General features: G+C 33.7%; 1 protein-coding gene and 1 long non-coding RNA gene across 6 annotated transcripts; one reads left to right on the top strand and one right to left on the bottom strand.

Moving 5' to 3' along the window:
* Positions 1–384: 384 nt before the first annotated feature.
* LOC130738550 (F-box/FBD/LRR-repeat protein At4g00160-like) lies at positions 385–2,973 on the top strand. The gene is made up of 3 exons (XM_057590572.1): positions 385–2,165; positions 2,250–2,411; positions 2,496–2,973. The coding sequence occupies exons 1-3, from the start codon at positions 1,458–1,460 to the stop codon at positions 2,787–2,789; spliced, it is 1,164 nt and encodes a 387-aa protein (XP_057446555.1). The 5' UTR covers positions 385–1,457; the 3' UTR covers positions 2,790–2,973.
* A 6,565-nt stretch (positions 2,974–9,538) lies between these two features.
* LOC130738549 (uncharacterized) lies at positions 9,539–13,259 on the bottom strand. Of its 5 annotated transcripts, none has more exons than XR_009019441.1 (7): positions 13,023–13,259; positions 12,842–12,936; positions 12,149–12,189; positions 11,949–11,997; positions 11,445–11,858; positions 10,887–10,982; positions 9,539–10,043 (listed from the first exon to the last, which is right to left on the bottom strand). It is a non-coding gene; the product is annotated as an uncharacterized LOC130738549 (long non-coding RNA). The 5 variants fall into 5 exon arrangements; XR_009019443.1 differs by having other exon boundaries at positions 10,892–10,982; XR_009019442.1 differs by having other exon boundaries at positions 9,539–10,982; positions 11,445–11,623; positions 11,722–11,858; positions 13,023–13,258.
* Between the last annotated feature and the right edge of the window lie 963 nt (positions 13,260–14,222).

Below are 14,222 nucleotides of genomic sequence, written 5' to 3'. Positions count from 1 at the left end.
CCTTAGAAAACTGGCTTTGATTAAGAAAAACTCTTTTTTTTTTTTTTTTACTTTATATCAACCAGAGACCCTAATCCCTCACGGGACCGGGCTCTGATACCAGAGCTGGCAACATATTAAAATTAAACATAATAAAATTCAAAGTTAAAATATGAATCTTGAAACGTTACTTATTTCTCTTATGTCTTCTCTTCACATTTATATAAGGTGGAGATGAAAATCGATGGTGGACTCAACATTATTCCTACTTACTCAGCCCAGAGTCAGAGCATTAAAAATTCGGCCAAGACTATTTGTACCCTCCCTGTTTACTATCCCCACCTTCCCCTTTTGAGCAAAAATGCAATTATACCCCCAATTTAAAAAAAAAATGATTCAATTAACCTACTCCCTCTCTCATTCATTCACGATACCTTCTCCTCTTCCAAAATCTGAGAACCATCTTCCTCTCTCATTCAAGATAGAAAGGAACAAGAAAGAAACAAAGGAATTTGTAGAACGAAGGAGAAAGATGAAGAAGCAAGGGAAGAAGAAGGGAAACATAAACCTAATCCCCTTTTCTCTAGTTAGTCTCCTCAATCGACTGTTGTTGATTTATGTTGATTTCGCTTTCGTTTTCGAACCATGTTTAGGATTTGTTTGATCCGCAATTTAATTTCCGGTAGTGTAATCGTTCCTTCATTTAAATTGCAGTAATGTAATGTCTGTTTCTGGGTTCATCTCGTTGTGAAAAGGTCTGGGATGGTTCTTACCGCAACTAAGATTGCAGATGTTACCGCAACTTAGATATCAGACACTACCGCTACTAAGATTGTGGACGTTACCGCAACTTTGATAGCGGACGCTACCGCTGTTTAGATTGCGGACGCTACCGCTACTTAGATTGCAGACGTTACCGCAACTAAGTTTGCGGACGTTACCGCCATTTAAGTTGCGGTAGCAATAAAACATCCGCAGTTTAAATGACGGATCGAACCACAACCCATATCCTAGATCCTAGATTTACGCGAAAAACAGTAAAAATCCCAAAATCACACCTTTTTTGAGCTTCTATTCTTCTCTTGATCTTACCACCGACAATTACACTAATTTGAAGCTTCAAATACCTCTAAGGCGTGTGATGGATTGATTTAGAAGATGAAATAGGGATGAGGAAGGTGAAAGTGGAAGAGGAAAAAGGAAGAATGTGAGGTTAGGAGAATTTTTTTTACTACTATTGATGTTTTCTATGTTGGGGGTATCTTTGGGATTAAAGAATAAGGGGATCGTGTAGATAGTACAAATAGTCTTGGCCTAAAAACTCACTCTACAGAACAGACTACAGACACCACCATAAACACGTCTGGGTTTATCTCCCAAGTAGCAACTCGAATACAATTTAGGGTTTATGTTTTGCTTTGTGTGTGGATGGAAAGCAGGACCAGTAAGATACACTTTTTGGATTATCTAGGAAAGATATGGCCGATTTGATTAGCAGCTTACCAGACTCAATCCTCTGCCATATACTCTCTTTTCTCCCAACCAAGCAAGCTGTTGCCACAAGCGTTCTCTCGAAGCGATGGATGCCTCTATGGCGTTCAGTCCCCACTCTGGACTTCGATGACTACAACAATCATACACATATCAAAGAGGATATTGATCGTTTTAATCAGGCCGTGTATGCAGCCATCCTCTCCCGAGATCTGCATCACCCTATCCACAAATTTCGTCTCGATTCCTCTTACTCTGATCCTGCCACTGTCAGTGATTGGGTTCATGCTGTTGTGCAACACAGACTTCAACACCTTGATCTCTCGGTCCTCCGTTGCCTCTATGCTCAACAACCCCCTAACTTGTCTTCCATCTTCACTTGCAAAACTCTCGTCGTTCTCAAGTTGCATCGCACCAAGTTGGAACCTATTTCCGCTGGCTCTGTTGATTTACCTTTCCTTAAACTCCTCCATCTACAACATTTGAGGTTCTCAAAACGTGCATGTCTCGCCGAGCTTCTTTCTGGATGTCCAATTCTTGAGGATTTTAAAGCAAAAAGTTTATTTTTTCTTCAAGATGTCGCTGATACAGAGTTTAAAACATTACCAAAGTTGCTCAGAGCAGAACTTCCTGCGAGAATTGCTGATTTTTTGCTGGGAGTGGTTAGCAATGTCAAGTTTTTGCACATAGATGAAGTAATTTGATTTATGAATCATTATTTTTTCATTCCTATTCGACATGATGAGATATTTGATTTCTTGTTATTGTAACTCATGCAGATTGATGGTAGTCTTGGTGAAGGCACAAAACCCTACGTTTTCCCCATGTTTCACAATTTAACCCATCTTGAGCTTGAATATAGATGTTACAATGATAATTGGTCTCAGGTGGTGGAATTGCTCCAGCATTGCCCCATGCTTCAAGTTCTCGTCATTAACCAGGTTTCATTTAAGGCTTAGAATGATTTCTATTTTTTGACACTCCTTTCACATGTTTTCATTATTTATTGTGTTTATTGTTAACAGCCATTGTTTCATCACTTGATGAATGGGATCAATGAGGAAGTAGGTGATTGGCAACACCCACAATCTGATACTGAATGCATTTTGGTACACCTTAAAAGATGTTATCTAAATGGTTTTAGAGGCAAACCAGTTGAGTTTCAATTTGCAAGATATATAATGCGGAATGGAAGAGTATTAGAGAAGATGAGAATATGCAGTCACAGCTCGGTAAAACAACGGGAAAGGCATAAGAGTTTAAAAAAATTATCCTTACGCACAAGGCGCTCTGCAACTTGTAGACTTTCCTTTAAATGATAAAAATCAAGATTTGTAAGTTACAAGTAGTTTCTTCATTTCTTCCTTTTAACTTGCAGCTTGCTACAATTATATGGCCTTTGTCTTTATTTGATAGTTGAACTTGTTCTGTACTGATGAATAATCGTAAATTTTAGATATAATGCTCAATTATGCAAACCTCTGTGTGTGAGGTAGGTGTAAATTTTCTCTCAAACAAGTGCACTCACTCACAAAAATCAAAACATTTGGTTGTTTGTTACTCTTTTATATTTTGGTAGTGTTAAATTTTATTATTATTCTGTATGAATGTTGTAGCAGAATCTGGTAAGAATTTTAAATTTTTACCTAAGATGATTTTATCTTTTCGATAAGAAAGATTATGATTTTTACCAGGATGCAGGGTTGTCAATAGCCAATTTCTGTCTATAACGCCATAGCAGCCCGTGGCCGCTCCATGCGATCCCAGTTTAGAGTAGCGACTGTTGCGGCCGCCATACAGGCACAAAAAGTGGTCAATTCAGCGTTATTTGGCCGCTATTCGAAGCGATAGTCAACAACCCAAAAAAAAAAACCCCAGAATGATAACATGAGGGAAGTTTTGGGATATATTTTAGTACTTCTGTCTCTGCGCCTTTCACCAGCAACCACACAACCCTGTAGTGACCCACCCTTTCCACGACCATATTGTTTTCTTAAGTTCTCAATGTCTATCATCTTTAGGATGTTTTCTCCCCCGCCCTGGCCTTGTCTTTGTTTTGTTGGTTCTTTTGTGATTTAATAACGCCTCTCTGGCTAGACACAAGAACTATTCTCTTCTAGGTGTTTGTTTTGTTGGTTCTATTTATCTATTTTATATGTTTTGTTTAAGATATCTGTAATTTTTTAATGTTAATTAGGAATGTCATGAATTTTGAGCATTCTTTAACATTTATAAATGTATATTGTATTGATTGAAAACTTCAAAAAAATTAGTATAGTGGCCATCATGCTATGTGCAGCAATTTTGTGGTGGGACGTCACTACCCCGCTATCTTGGATGGACAACACTGCCAATATGCGGTAACTGGATTCGATCATTAGCATTATGAAGTAGAAGTTTCATAGCAAGGATGAATCCTTAAAGCTTACAAAGCATACAATTGACACATGTACATCGATCTTTTATGTTGTTTGGTCACTGAACAGCCAATTGTATTAGAGGGAAAGAGTAATGGTTGTGCAGCTTTTACATTTTTTTGGGTAATTAAATTGGTGTTAGCCTTCCCTTCACTTGAATCAGTGTTTTTCCTATTATTTCTTTTTAGTTTTGGTTGGATATCACCTTGCTTAGTTGATGGTTCATGAGATCTTAGAGTAGGTAAGTTTCTTTTCGCTAGGAAGTCCTCTTTGGTGGTTTTTCCTGTCTCGAAATGGATTACTCTCTGGTTTCAGCGGAGGGATACCTTTTCTACACACCAAATTCTGAGTAATTGGAATACTGAAATTGTTTAGATTGTTTGCTGATGCTGTAGGGGAGAAGCATTTGAAGCTGATATGAATGAAATATTTTATGATAAGATGTTAGCATTCTGTAACTTTGATATAGCATTTTAGATTTGTTTGGTCTTTGTTCTACTCTGATGAAGTATGAACTTTTGATTAAGTTCATCTGATATTTCAATTAGTAGAACATTGATTTTGGTGCTTTTATATTATAGTAAATTTGCAGACAGGCACAACTATTTAAGATCTTCTAAATGGTATATTCTAGATTTTCATCTCCATTTTCTATGATTTGAAGCAGGTTTTGTAGGTTATATAATTTCCTCAATTTTATTTTATGATGCACTTGCTTGACTAGTTGAAATCAAGGTGTATGAAATTTGATACAGGTTTGGTTTCTTCATATCTTATTAGAATATCAGGTATAGTGAAGTCATTTAGATGGTGTAGCTTATGTGTAAGGAGGAAGAGCAAGACAAGCTGAAGATCAATGAAATATTTTGATGTCGGATGTCTTTCTATCTTGTCAATGAAATCATTTACATTCCTTGATTGCTATCTCTGGCAGTTCTAAGTGGTTCTATATTTTGTTTCCGTAAACTATCTGTGTAAGTAATAGTAGCGGTGATCCCTGGAGCTGCTGCTTTAGTCTAGTGTTATGTTTAAGTTTCTTGCTCTCTGTGCTTGTTTTCCTTATTGTGCACTCTTTTTTTAAGTGTGGAGCTCTCTGCTTCCTACTTGCTCTGCATTTTGGTTTTTACTTTTACCTAGTTGTATTTGCTTATGTTGGTATTGTTTTGCTTACTCACTTGAGAGAGGATGTTATCAACTCTCAAGACTACCATTTATTCTAATATAATTTCATTTTCTAAAAAAAAAAGTAATAGTAGCTCAGTTATTCATAGATTGTAACACCAAGTATACATTCCTCGATTGCAGTGGTAACTGCTGAGTAGTGAGTACCATAGGAAATTGCACTTAAAATGACTTTTTTTTTAGCAGGTAAAAGTAAATCATTAAGAAAGTAGAGAATGATAGAAGTTCTGAACGATTACTCACAAAATTACTTGGAAAAACCTATGCAAAATCATCAAAAGAAAATGGAAGCACATGTACATAGTTGTTGCTGATAAAAAAAAATGTACATAGTTGTTAGCAAATAAAGCTTCTACTATCAACATTTTAGTTTGTTTTTTGACCTAGGGGTGATAATGCAAAAGCTGGTGTTTGATATTTAATTTATAATCTAAGCATTAGTTTTATGAGCTCTCCATATGCTTATTTTAGCTTATTTTAATGAGTTTAATGAAAATACACTGTCAATGTAATTTTTTTTACACATACCCCCAATTGTTTTCCGCCACTTCATTAAATACAACTTTAATTTAATTTAAATAAAAGAGAAATGTAACCGTTTGGCTTATGTGGCATACAACGATTGGATGTCAATGTAAAACTTCTTCTTTACACTGACGGTGTATACTCTATTTTAATAAGTACTCTCTCTTCTTTTTTTTACTACATCGGAAAATTAACAAAAGAAAAGAAGAAAACTAAGGCACGATTAGGGAGTCCTTCAACAAAAGAAGCTGAAGCTCACTTGCCGGCTGACTAATAAGTACTCTCTCTGTTCCTATATAACTAATATTATTTTGATTATTTTTTTGTTCATATTTATCTGATACTTTTACAATTTCAAGAGAATATTAATTATACTTTACCAGTTGTACCCTTCATTTATTGGGTAGGAAAATTGAAAAGTTAGAATTAACAAGAAAGATAAAGGACATAATAGGAAGTTAGAGAGTAATTTTAATAAAACAAGAACATTAATTATTATTTCTTAATACTTATGCAACAACCTTAAAATATCGGTTATATAGGAACGGAGGGAGTATCTAATAATAGTTTATAAAATAGCTATGTGGAGCTTAGCACCTTTTTCTTTCTCTCATTTTATCATATGCAAGAGAGTTAGCCTTCAGAAAAGTCTTCCAATCTAGTCTTTTGAATGGAAATTGTTTTCATTGGGAGAGTGACTCTAATCATGAAATGAATGTTCTTGGTTTAAACATCATTGTTTATTGTTAAGGATGTCTCCGGTGTACAAAACAAATAAAGAGAGTTTCGTCCACTAGTTCTCTTTGTCATGACAACTCACAACTATGAAGGATGAATACGATTGCAGATTGCTCTATTTTAATTCTTCTCTCTGTACAGTTAAAATGGACGGAGGTAGTATTATTTATCATTTTTAATTCATTTTTGTCATTATATTTTTATCTTTTAATCCTTATTTTTTAATTCTTAATTCATTTTTTATGATCTTTTTTTTATTGAATTTTAATGATCTTTACTATCATATTCATGGTAACATTAAAATTTTAATTCATATCTTAGCTCTTTTCAAAATATTTGAATTGAATTTAAACATATAGTATTTTATTTCTTCAAAAAAAACATGTAGCATTTTTTTATTTTAAAAATATTCCTATAGTTTTTTTTAAAGTAAAAATATTCCTATAGTTATACTTTTAATTTTTACTATTTCGTTTTCATATATAAATTAAATTTAAAATAATTATAATAAAATTATATTTTAATAATTTAATAATTATATTTTCCGTGCATTGCACATTGCACAGGCCAAGTTTTGGCTTTTGGTTACAGAAAATTATAAGGAGTTAGGGCTCGTTTGACATACCGTATTAGGCAGGATAGTATAAACTTATACAATACACTATGAACTTATCAATTGTTTAGTGCTAACATTGTATTGTATAAGCTTATACATCAATCTCTTCTTATACATTAAAATGATGGATTATTTTATCCACCCCATAGATGATGGATAAGACATGATAAAAATGTGATGTATAAGCCACAACCACAACCCTCCAGCATCGCGGCCACACCACCTCCACCATTGCTACCACCACTTTCCACCACCACCATTGCCATCGCCGCCTCCACCACCTCCGTCGCCACCACCACAACCACCACCGTAGTTGTTGTCATCGCTATCACCACTGCCACCACCATCATCACCTTCCACCACCACCACCGCCTCCTCCACCTCAACCGCCATTGTCATTGCTGCTACCACTACATACCGCTATGACCTAGCACCACCATTGTCGCTGCAACCACCTAAACTACCACAACCCTCCACCGCCATCACCCCCATCACTTCCAACACTGTCGCCACCACCCTAACCACCAGTCAGCATCACTGCTGCCAACTTTAGAGCCACCACCACAACCACCACCCTCCATCACCGCCACCGCCATTATCGCAGCCACCTTAGCCGTCACAACCATCTTCATTTTTATAATATGTATCATTATTCAATATTTTACAAAATATAAGTTTATATTAATTTAAATAAAATGATAAGTTATATAGTGTGTCACCAAAAGCTGTATAATATTCAAATTTTATCAGAACTAATACCATCGGGTCTAATACTATCATGCCTCAAAAACTTAAAATATGAGGTGATGATGTGTTAGAGAAAAATTGATGTCTAACTTTTGAAATAATAAAATAAGGGTTTAAATAAAACATCTTAAATTTATAGTAACAAATATTTTGAAATCATTGTAAAAAAAACAAATATTTTGAAATTGAAGAAAAAAAGCTAAAATAAGTAATAACAAACATTTTATAACAATACTAGTGTTTTTTTACCCGTACGATGCACGGGGAATACATATGTCGTATTTTATACGTAAATTAATACGTTGATTTTTTAAAATATTATAAACAAAGATGAAATATAAGAGTCTAAAATGAGATGTAAACGATTGATTAACTAATAAAAAGATTGGTTAACGAAATCTCAAATTCTACAAAACATATAAGGGGACGGATTTATCGTATTTGATACATCAATCAATACGTTTTTTTATACGTGAGTCAATACGTTGATTATTTTAAGAGTAAAATACACTTACCCCCCTCAAGGTTTGTTAGAAAAACACTCCACCCCATTCTTATTCAAAATATACACTCCAGCCCACTCATTTTATCATGTTAACTCCATCCAAAAGATGCTAACGGAATATTCCATTCAAATCAAAATTATTTAATGTAAACTTATTTTTCCATTTTTTTCTGGTTATGTTTTATTTTATTTTTTTCAAAAAAAACTTCACTTTCAAATAAAAATCGTTTAACGTCAGTTCCATTTAAAAAAAAACGTTAGTTTCAACAAAAAAGAATATAACATCACAATTACTAGCAATACCCAGTTTATAAAGGATTTTTATAAATAGTGAATTATATAAAAATATTTCGAAATTAATTTCATACTAATTAAAATTTCTAAATACTAATTAAATTTATTTTTCCTAGATTTATAAAAAAATGTTGCTTATGAATTCTTTGAGTAATGTATGGATATTATTTAATAAAATTCTCTTATCATATATCAATAACATCCCTCATTTTCAATTACTAAAAGTAATATATACTTTAACATTTAACATGTTATAACCAACGCGATCATATGATCCAAATTAATTAATTAATTAAAATAATAATATAATTTTATATTCTTTTATGGAGTGGAAGTTTAACGTACTTTTACCATAAGTTTTAATTTAAAACTATTTCATACATATTTATTCTTGAATTATTTTATAAAATGGTTACTTTATATACCAGCTCCAAGAGTATGTAAGCATTGAGAATATTTGTTTGGTCAAATATTAGAGAGTGACGTTTTTTTCTGAGAAAAAAAAATAACCAAAAAAAAAAGGAAAAATAAGTTTACATTAAATAATTTTGATTTGAATGGAATATTCCGTTAGCATCTTTTTGAATGAGGTTAACTTGATAAAATGAGTGGGGTGGAGTGTATATTTTGAATAAGAATGGGGTGGAGTGTTTTTCTAGCAAATCTTGAGGGGGTAAGTGTATTTTACTCTTATTTTAAATATATTAAACAACAGATGAAATAGAAGAGTCTGTTACGCGGAGCATAGTGGCGGAAAAGTCTTAAATTGAATCACTTGTTTGAAATTCGTGCCGTAGAATAACTAATAAACAAAGATGAAATAGAAGTGTCTAAAATGCGAAGCAAACGACTGATTAACTAATAAGAAGATTGGTTAGCGAAACCTCAAATTCACCAAAACATAAAAGGGGACAGTTTTACGGTGTCTAATAAACAGTAGTTAAGTTACTCTACAGTGACCGCGATCATGAGCGTCAATTTCCGCTCACACGTTCTCAAAAACTTCTTTGTAAACAACATTAAAAGGAAAATTAGCTTGTACAGTGAACAAATAAAAGTGAATACATTATTTAATGGGAATAAAATAAAGGTAAATCTCCAATGGTAACAATGTTAATGTGAACCTTCTCCTCTATCATGACTTCTTGAATTGTAGAACATAATCCAAAGATTTTCAAGTCAAAAAATTACAGCAAGAAACTAATTCAAAAGGGAAAAGAGATCAGCATGAAAGTACGCCATTGGGAGCCATTTTTTACAGAGATATGTAAAGCCTAAACATGTAAATGAAGACTTGACAATCTGAAGATAATTAAGAGGTGTGGAAAGATAAAAGCTAAAAAAATTTCCAAGACCACATGTACCCCAGGATCATATGACTTTTATTATGTAAATGAGATTTTAACAGAAATCATTCATGCATATATCAATATGTAGAAAAGAAAAAAAAAAGACTAAAGAAATTGAGGCTCTTAGAGTTTCATTTATAAGCCAACCGGAACTTGATGCCACTGCTGCTCTAATACCGATGCCAACAATATAAAACTGACTGCTAATCATAAATAAATAAGAGTAAGAATGGTAATAGCTTGAAATGAAAACCAAAACATAAAATTCATAAAAACCCAACAGGGAACAAATCAAGGAAAAAATATTACTTCTCGTTGACATAGATAAATATATCAGCCAAGATACCTTCTAATTCCCCAAAACTGTTCTGACATGGATAAATATATCAGCCAAGATACCTTTAGTACTTATCAACTATACATTCTTGCAAGACATTCAACATTCTACTTTTTAGCTGTATATAATTTCATTTATATTATTGCTCAATATAGGCTGCAAAAGATAAGCTGCAATATGCAGCTAGAAAGGGCAATTTCTTAAGTATGCAAAAACAGCCATGTAAAGAGGAGCTGTGCAGATAGAAGAAGCAAAAACAAAAGGATTTTTGTTAATTTGAATTTTTATAATGGGACTGTTTGACAGGCAAGAAAGCAAAAAATTGCAATTAAATTTGAATTTTGAAACAAAATTTCTTGGAAATAAGCAGCTAGAATATGAAGGGGTGCATTTTAACCGGTGCAGCTGTTTGGAAATTGGAAGTAAAAGGTTGTAACTGTCACATGGGGTGGAAAGAAAGTAGTGGGAATGTAAAGATTCAAAAATACCCTGTCTTTTCTTTTTTACCATAAACACAATCTAAAGTTCTAATCAAATCCATTAGAATCAGCAAATCACTTTATCTAAGCTTCTACACCTCAAACTTCTTATAATATTAGTTTTTAAGTGTTGTGCAGTTACTTCTATTCAGGTTGATACATATCAGTGGTATTCTTCCTCACTCCTCAGGAACACAACATCAAGATTGTAAAAAGAGAGTATATACCTTACTTGTAACACGGCCTTATAATAGATGAAACCAAAATCTTCCTTAAATCTTCTATTACTATGGTCTCCATCATACATCTCCCATGGAAAAGCCCTGAAATAAAGATAACTAAAGAAATCAGAAGATTTAGCTAATAGCTACAATAAGCTTGCACTGATGATGCTTTGAGCAGGCATGCCAAACCTAGAAATGGTTAAAATATACTAAGAAAGTTCTCATTCCCAATTTCCAATGGAGATAAAAAGTGAGACACCATAGAAAGAAAAAATATATATAAGAATATACTGGACATAATAAGTGTTATCAACATTGAAAGAAAAAAGAACAAATAACTATAGACAACCAAATCTTGGCCAAAAGACATGAATATAACTCCCATAATTCTAGTTCTATTAGGTAGTTCAAAAAAAATTCAATATAAACCCAAAGACACAGTAACCAACCCTATGAATGAGAAAAAGTTGTTTGAGATGATTAGATATGCACTATTCACATATTGTATTAATCTCATGTTTCTAATAAATCTTAATGTATACTGTATATACATTTTATCACCTTTTTCCTTTTATGATTTTTTTCCTTTGTTGAGTGTTTCTCCTTTGCAACAGTAGCAGCATCATTCCCTTCCTGTTTATTCTTCAGTTACAGCCTACAGAATCAAAGGAAAGTAGAAAGTAGTCCCATTCTTAACATAGTTTGCCGGATCAAACACCTCCAATACAAATTTTTCTCCCCTTCCAGCACAAAATAATTGATTAAAGATTAATAAGACACTAAACTCAGATTCTGCAGCTCTAATCTTAATTTTCACATGAATAATCAGAACTTCTACCTTGGTCTATTGTTTTGTTGCCATCATCCACCTTCTTCTCTTAATCTAATCCTTATTATTCAGCATGTGTCATGAACTCAGAAGCTGAAATAAACCCCCTGATTAATATTTGATCTGAGAATATTCAGATAAGGAACCTGCGACATCAAATCAACCATATATGTTATACATGTCATAGTACTAAGAAAGTAAATAGAGTAAGAGAAATAGAGAATGTAATAGCTCACTTCATGAAACTATTGTAAGCATATGGGAGACGGTGCTTCTTCTCAGGTGCTGCAAAAAGAAAAATCAATTTACAAATAAGGACACACATGAATGTTGTTGGGAACTGAGAAAGAAAATCATTTGTAGAGGGAGTTCTGAGTAATCAATAATGCAAAGTTTTAAGGTAAAAAACTCCTCTCAGTGCATTTGTTGAACTCACCACATCTCTTGCAATGGAAGAAGTTATCCTAGCCTCCAATTCTGAAAAAACAATTATATAGAGAAGATGAGGATCAAATTCTGTTAAAGGACATTAGACACCACAAACAACTAATGACTCTACTCAAATTAGAATGATTAATCCAGGAAGCCAAACTCAATTAATAACTTACCCTCTACAGTACATTAAAGAGGATGTGAATGATACACAATTATCAACATGAGACTTCAAAAAAGAGAGAGAACAAAATATAATTTTCAGATTCTTTTTCATTTTCAGTGATGATCTGAAGAGTGTCACAGTAAAGTGAATCAAGCCAATTCTGCAAGATTGTTACTCTCTGAATACAATTGATTAATGATATGACCTTGTTGCCAGTTGACTATGCTTACTTTTTAGCAGTCCTTGATGAACTTTTTACTCAGTAGAGGTGCATTCATCAAAGATAACATCACCATATATTTTAGGATTTTTAGAAAATCTATATATAAACTACCTTTGAAGCCAGTTTAATCGCAAGATAGGAAATTAAATAAGCATCAGGCAGTAGCATACAGTTCTACTATTCAGTAAGATTTCAATAGAGGGCTTACAAAAATTAAAGATGGTAAAAAGAAGATGTAGACTCTTTCTCGATAAAAACTAAAACTGAGAGAGACATATTTTTGAAGTTGAATTCAATAAGCTTCAAACCTTGAAAGCAAATGAATACTGCTTTGGGCATGTCATCTATCTCTTTTGAACTTATCTCTTTTCAGCATCAACCAATACAATCAATTTTTTGCAGCCTGGTGAAATTGAAAAATTTGAAAAAAATTATGTGAAAAGGAGAACACGGGAGGTCAAGCAGAAAGATAAGGGAGAAGAGGTTTACCCATAAACCAGCCCACCGAAACTCTAGATCTCCTCAGTAGGTATTCCACTCTTCTTCTTACTGATTCACTTTTGAAAGAAAGAAACCGGCGAAGCACGACCCAAAGGTTGGAACAGATTGGGGAAGAAAGGTGGTAGGTGTGTAACAAACTCAATAAGAAGAAGATGATGAGCCGTGCAATTGAAAAGATAGGGTGAGCCGTGCAATTGAAAAAAGAGGAGGAGGAAGAACATTAGGTTTAGCTGTTAAGGAGAAATAAGGTAAAGAAAAATCAGGGCACATGTGGCAAGTAGGGCCAAGGTGGAAGAGCTGACGTGTAAAATATTAAGTGAGAATTAATCTAAGAGCGACACGTCACTAACTTGGCCTGTGGGAGCGACACGTCATGCTAGAAGTTGTTCTTTTCTAATATACTAGTCATTTTTACCCGTGCGTTGCACGACGATCACGTTTATTGTGTAGATATATCTGTAGAATATCAAATAACAGAGAATAGGTTCAAACATGTATGTGAATAGACCAATTCCTCCTTACACGGTTCAATAAGAAGATCTGGAGGAATCTCAATGAGTGATTCAGCTTCATCAATGGTTGTTATTGTTCTGTCTCCCACTTGAAGCAACCAATCAGCAAACTCTTTTATTTCTGCTGATGAAGAAGATGAGTTAGCATTTTGCAATCTCATATTAACAGCCAATTTCATTACCTTGCAATGCTTCCATAAATATGAAGAATTGATAGCATAACCCACAATCTCCGAACGACTTCCTTTGGAAATAACTGGGAGTATTTGTCTAAAGTCGCCTCCTAGTACCACAACTTTCCCTACGAATGGAATGTCATAACCATAAGTAGATCTAGTCTCTATAATGTCATTTAGAGATCTGTCCAAAGCTTCAAAGCAATGTTTGTTCAATATAGGTGCCTCAAAGAAACAGTGCGTCTTTTATAAGTACCCATGTTCCTGAATAGTTCACTAATAGGAATGTTCTCACGAAATCCATCTTCTCCATAAAGAAAAAGTAAAGGGTACTGCAGTGGGATGAATGCAGTATGCATCTCGTGGATTTTTGTCAAGAAACCATATCTCAATTTAACAACAACATCCCTACCAAATTGCATATCATCAAAGTCACCAACGATCAAAGCTGCAACCCCATCATCCGTAGGCATATTATAGGTTCTGGGATCATTTCCCCT

The sequence above is a fragment of the Lotus japonicus genome, chromosome 2 (assembly GCF_012489685.1).
Source record: "Lotus japonicus ecotype B-129 chromosome 2, LjGifu_v1.2".
Taxonomy (NCBI): domain Eukaryota; kingdom Viridiplantae; phylum Streptophyta; class Magnoliopsida; order Fabales; family Fabaceae; genus Lotus; species Lotus japonicus.
This window is presented reverse-complemented; position numbering and strand designations above follow the sequence as displayed.